Raw genomic sequence first — 6,387 nt, 5'->3', positions numbered from 1 at the left:
TCATGTTACAAAAATTGTGTTACTGCCTACTGGACCTCCACTTATCAGGCTGTCATAGCATATCATACCATACCATACTATATCAAGGAGGTTATTTCCTAGACATGAAATCTCCTTGGCCAAACCAAGGCTCTTTCTTCAACCTCCTGGGCCAAACCAATATATATATATATATATATATATATATATATATATCATGTATACTCTCAAATTTCCCTATCTGTTTGGACAAACTCACAAAGGGAATACAGTAAATAAAGGTCCAGTGGAAAAACATTTTTTAAACCTCCTTGGTTCATGTAATTGAAGACAGTACAGACACATGGCAGACCTTAATGAGGTGTGACAACCCCTGCTGACCATCCCTGTCAGGGGAAGAAACTGATACCTGGCAGGGACAGCCTTTCCCTGCAAAGATTCTACTTGGCTGGATGATAAATGATGATTAATTGTAAGAGGTCGCACTGTGCGACTGTGGTTACAGATCTGGTCGCACCAGGGGAATTCTACTCGCATATGCGACTAACTTGGTCGCAGTCAGGAGCCCTGGCCGTACCTTGCAAATTGGGCATGTTAAAGAGCCCAACACATTTATGGAAAAGAGTAGGGGCAGGGCTCGAAATTCATTTTTGGGATTAGGTGCACTGGTGCACCCAGCTTAAAAAAGTTGGGTGCACCAAAAACATTTTGGGTGCACCTCTTAAATTTAAGTAGAATGTGAAAAAAAACCTAGTAACAAAACTTAGTTACAAGGTATCAAATTCTTAAACAAGTAACATGACAGACATTTCTATTATCTTTCTAACACTTAGATGTCAAGAATATGATGTATACTAGTATACTTGATATCTTTCCATACATAAACCTAAGAAAATATTTGGGTGCACCCTGTGCACCCACTGAAAAAAATTGGGTACACAGTTCCAATTTTGGGTGCACCTGGGTGCACATGCACCCAGTATTTCGAGCCCTGAGGGGTCTATCACGATGTGAGTGTATAAAAGTATTAAAACCTAACAGTCACATCCTAGGCAGATTGTACCTACTGTAAAAAAACTGGTGAAGCATGCCTAAAGACAATTTACCTGAGTTATGCGAAACAAACATACTGACAGGGATGAAAGTAAAGTCAATGTTGGTAGTGTGAAGAATGTCTATTCCAGTGGTTAGCAGCCCTGACTCTGGACTCAAAAACCATGACATGAGTTTGTATCCCAGATGTGCTGTCCACCCAACATGCCCGCTATCGGAAAGGGTCGCAGTTCTTAAGATGGGAAATTAAGCTGTGGTCCACTGTTCACTTTCACTTTCACTTTATTTATTTAACCAGGCATATACAGCTCAGGTCAATCTAGACCTGTTCAATTCTCTTGTCTACAAGGGCTGGGGAATTTCTCCTGACTCCCATACAATTAACCAATTTACATACACATGTAGCATCTATCTTCAATATGTCATGACCACTTAAAGAGTAGTTCTTCCGTGGGCTAAACTGGTACATGGTTTGAGACCGTAACTGGAAAGTTCATCTGTGTTGGTAGAAGTCATTATTGGACTTTTAGTCTAGTTAATCTGTAATATCCAAGACAAAAATTGGACTCACCCAAATATTTGACTGTACGACAGATTTATTATAATCCACTGCTCACTGAGTCACGTGTTCTATCTGCATACTGTAGTGGATTGTTCATTCCTTGACAAAGACCGGTGCTGTTCAGTCGAAAATTTGGGTGAGTCCAACTTTTGTGTTGGATACTAGTACAGTTTAACTAGTCTAATAATGGTTTGAGACCACTTTTACTTTGACTTACAGAGTTGGTTGGGTTGGTTTCCTGTTGTCAGCACCAGCCCCGCCCGTCCGACAAGCTGCCCAAACACAGAGTGGTCCTCCAACACCCCTCCTGGACACACCGCCTTACCGTCCGCTCGACTCTTCTTGGCTACATACAACAGATTGTACATTTTCTTACCATGAAGTGCAATCAACGGCCAAGCTTATGTCGAGACACCAACAAAAGAAACATAGATATACACATTCCCAACTTAAGAAGGTCAGACTCCATTCACGCTTGTATGCATGTATATTCAAGTACTATATAGATCATAAAGGAACATATTTCAAGCATACATGTAAATAAGTCCAGGTATAAGAATGCTCAAATTAAACACTCTTAATATTGTTATTAATAATAACAGTACAGTACATTATTCTATGTCATACTTAAGCTTGGGCTGTGATAACGTTTGATTCAGGTGTTCCAGACTGGGCGGTATTTTAGATCATCTACTTGCATCACATGGGATTCTATCAAATAATTCTAATCTGAACGATGCACTTCAGATGTGCTGCTGTCAAAAATTCAAATACCAGATTTGGACGTTGGAATTGTTTTTGGACAAGGACACGAAATCTTTTTAACTTATGATATGCATGGAAATGTGTTTTCTTGGGTTCTGTATGATATAATACAAATACAGCACATTACTAGTATATTCCATATCACCCTCAGTGTTCTCGCCAGGCCTTTTCAGCATAGCGGGCCGATACGCTGTGGACTGGAAAAATGACGCTGTAAAGAGCCCGCTACGCTGCTTTTTCATCCAGCGTAGCGGCAAAAAAATGGGGAAAAAAAGAAAAATATCATAGTAAAAATACATAGGCACGTGCCAAGCACGCGCCTTCGCTGTTTCAGGAAGTTATCAGCTCCAAGGGAGGTGTTTTACAGCACCGGCCCGCCGTACCGCTGGTTCGCAGCCCTTCCCACCCCGGGCACCCGGGACCGCCATAGCGTTCCCGCGCGGTAATGTAAACAGAGTGGCAAGAGGGCCTTGCCGCACGTTATCAGCGGGGTGGGATCCCTCCCCTGAACAACCAATATGTATAAGATTTCCCGTGAAATCCTTATTTGGGGAGCATGGTTGATGTAAACAAAGGCTCTTACTAGTAGTTGCGTCATTTCTTTTTCAGTACGGAGAAATAATCAATTATTTCTGACACAATTCTAGAGCAAGAACGGGTCGCGTTCCCAAATTTCCTGTTCTAAATTTTGCGTGTGCCGCCCTGCGTTCGCGCCCCAAAAAATGTAAACAGAGTAGCGCGTGGGCCTTGGGGCGAGTGATCAGTGGGGTGGGATCCCTCCCCGGAACAGCCAGTTCCCGGGGAATGTCCTTATTTGGGGAGCTGGGTTGACCACATTTGCTGTTACTGGTAGTTGCGTAATTTTTATTTCAGCGCGGGAAATAGAATCAATTCTTTCCGACATAATTCTGGATCAAGAGCGGGTCGCTTTCCCAAAATTCTTGTTCTAAATTTGAAGCTCTTTGTATCGGCATTCATAAGATACAAACCATCGTAAGTTTGTATGTAAAACCCGGGCGTTACTTTCGCCGACAAGCCTCGCCTTGTGGCCCCGCCCACAAACCGTCAGGGCAGTGTCGGCATTTTTCCGACTTCATAAAAGGGCCGCCGGTAACACTGAGTCCCACATGTTTTAAAGAATGGAATCTGACGCAGTACAGCGGTTTTTACCGGTTTTTTCTTGAAACATGTCCGTGGGAATATCTTCTAAACTCTAACGGCGTGGTGGCGACCAGGGATATCAGACCGTCAACAAAAGTCGAACGGCGGCTAACAGCGAAGATACTAGCGCTATAAACAAGCGCTTCAACTTTGGATGGCAACCAGGACAATATTTTTAAGTACTGTTGAGCTGAGTAAAGTTTGTTGTTTATGAGTTTTTAGTTGTCTTTGAAGCTTTGAGTTTGACCCGAAATAATGTTACGTCAAACTGCTAAAGAGAAGTTAAGTGACTGCTGCGATTATCGTAGATATGGCCCTAAAAAATGATACATAAGCCTTCTAAATAGCCTAAAATACAAGAGCTTCCAAGGGGCTTTCTGCCCCTGGACCCTGAGAAAAAATCCTGGCGAGAACACTGACCCTTGGTTCCAGCCATCCCAGGGTTGTTGCACATCCTACCCATGGTCAGGCTGGTACCTTGGGTGATACAAAACTGTGTTCTCTTCTGTATTTACTGAGAATCAGATCATATTTTGTCAAATATTATATACATGGAAGAAGAATTGACATAACAGAAGTCACAACTTTGATTTCTGACAATCTTGTACTCACTCGCTGTTGCATCATCACTAGAGCTCCTCCTCCGCTTGGTTGTCTTTGTCTTTGCCATGGAGCTGAGTTCTAGTATAGTCTGAGACGGCCTGTGATGTTCTGTAGGTAGATGATAATTGATTGTTTATTTGCAAAATCATGCCAGAGGGCTAATTGCATACACAGTCTCAAGAACTAAGACTAGTAAGAGAGGTAAGGACATAAAACTAGTGTCTAATCAACTACATGATACTATGGATACTATTGTCGGGTTTGACTTCTTCTTTGAAGGCAGTGGTTAATGAACTGTCCCACGTTCTCTATATATGATGGTGGGATTTTGTGCTTTTATAGAAATGTAGTCTTTTGGTGATCATTTAGGTGGTAAAAGCTTGGCGAAATTGTGGCAACTGTTTGAAATAATGTTTTTCTTTCGGTTTCATAGTGGGTACACTGACTAATAAAATGTGTTTCATTTTCCAAGTTGCATTCATTGGACAATATGTACACAATCTCTTGTGGACAGGGAGCTGTTTATAGCGGCCCCTTTCTATAATGATATCATATCATATAATAAAGGCTAAAACTTAAGGATGTTCTTGTCAATAACATTTGTTTTGCAAGTTATTAACAGGATGCTCTTTTACTTTGGCGCTTCAAATTAAAGTGTGACCAGGCCCTGACTAACCCATACCCTGGGGTGTGGGGAGCAGATCCAATCTGGCATGATACGAATTTATAATAACGCTAGTTAACCTTTATCCCCGGGGTGACATTTGTCCAACCATGAGGAGTTACCCTGGAGGCATCCGGGATCGGGCAGCTAGGACCTACCCTTTATCCCGTCTGGTGGCTCCTCTCTTGGCTGTCAAACTCCCGCTCTCTATGTTGAGCAAGGGCCACTATTGGCCTGGCACTAATTACCTCTAATCCCAGCACAGCAGCATACTAGGCCTGATTGGGCATCACAATCCACATGTGGGAATTTCAAACCACAACTGCCAGGGAAACATACTGAAAATGATTATATTTACTATGCAATTGTACAAATCATCATCAGTTTACAAATTTAAAACATCCAAAGTGTGGGAAACATTTTTGTGTAGGTCTGGCCCTTCTAAACGGAGGTGGGATTGTTTTATGTTGACTTAAGTTGAAATCAGCTGTAGCCAATAAGGTTTTGCACTGGGCAGGGTGGGGGATGACATGCTGGGCGGTGGGGTCATTAATCACAGCACTGACCAGCCCCTCTTGGACCCTCTGCATGGCAGGCGACACCAGACGGAAAGGGTAGCGATAACTCCTTCGGGCTTAAACTCCCCCAGAGTGCTAATGTGAGATTTTCGGGCTGACTGCCTTGGCTCCCCGAACAAAACTTGCTAACAAACCTCGCTAGCTACCCGGTCCTGTCTGGCTCCCAGGGTATGAGGAGTCTTCGGACTGTGGTTTCAAATTTGCAATATTTCCAAAAATGTCCAGATTTGAAACCGACGTCCGTCGACTTCATATCCCTAAATACATTTTTTTTTACAAACAACGGATATAGGTTACCTTCGGATAAAGGTGAACTAGCGTTACAATTAAAATTGACCTGGGATGCTACCATGCCAATTGACATGCCGTCTTCAACCAGTTTTATTCTCTTCTTATAGTTGTTCAAATCTTCTCGTACTTCTTAAATACTTTGCCATGGCGAAGTTTTGTTGCTGAAGTTACACAAACCACCTCATTTTGCACCAAGGAGCTTTTATGCTTGCACACACTTCGTAAAAATTACACTACCGCCCCCTCCCCCACAAAATCATAACATCATTTTCACTGCGATCGCACAAAATATACAACATAATTGCTCATCCTAATCATTCTTTCGCTATTACTTCGACGATCTTATATACTTCTTACCTCCAGGGGATAGAAGACAGTTCTTTTGGGATGATAGTTTCTTGTGAAAACCTGACGATACGTTAGGAAAACTCGTCAACAACAAACTTTCGCTGCCATCTTGATTTTTCCCGCCAGATGTGAAGTGACGCGAAATCTCGCGAGATCTGGCGTACGTCATCTCCGAGCAGATGTAGAACAGCTGTAAATGCGGGGATTTAATTTCTCCTTGGCGGGAAAGTGGAGTGATGGCGGTGGTTTAAAGTTCGTGGTAGTGCCATACAGTTTTAGTCACATACTGTAATGGAAAAATATTCGCGGTTGTTATAAGTTCGCGTTAAGACGAAAACCGCGAACATAAAACCACCGCTAACATTTCTGCATTTACAGTAGTA

The 6,387-nt window shown here is 42.5% G+C and overlaps 1 protein-coding gene across 1 annotated transcript in view; it reads right to left on the bottom strand.

Moving 5' to 3' along the window:
• LOC118415593 (Fanconi anemia group D2 protein-like) overlaps positions 1–6,160 on the bottom strand; it is a 53,325-nt gene extending 47,165 nt beyond the window's left edge. The window contains exons 1-3 of the mRNA XM_035820296.1: positions 6,014–6,160; positions 4,133–4,231; positions 1,812–1,940 (exon numbers count right to left, since the gene is read on the bottom strand). Of these exons, the coding sequence (XP_035676189.1) occupies positions 1,812–1,940; positions 4,133–4,190 (187 nt within the window). The 5' untranslated portion in view covers positions 4,191–4,231; positions 6,014–6,160. The remainder of the gene's footprint in view (positions 1–1,811; positions 1,941–4,132; positions 4,232–6,013) is intronic.
• Positions 6,161–6,387: the final 227 nt, after the last annotated feature.

Source organism: Branchiostoma floridae, chromosome 5 (assembly GCF_000003815.2).
Source record: "Branchiostoma floridae strain S238N-H82 chromosome 5, Bfl_VNyyK, whole genome shotgun sequence".
NCBI classification, from domain to species: domain Eukaryota; kingdom Metazoa; phylum Chordata; class Leptocardii; order Amphioxiformes; family Branchiostomatidae; genus Branchiostoma; species Branchiostoma floridae.
Note: the sequence above shows the minus strand (reverse complement) of the source record. Positions and strands in the feature narration are given on the sequence as shown.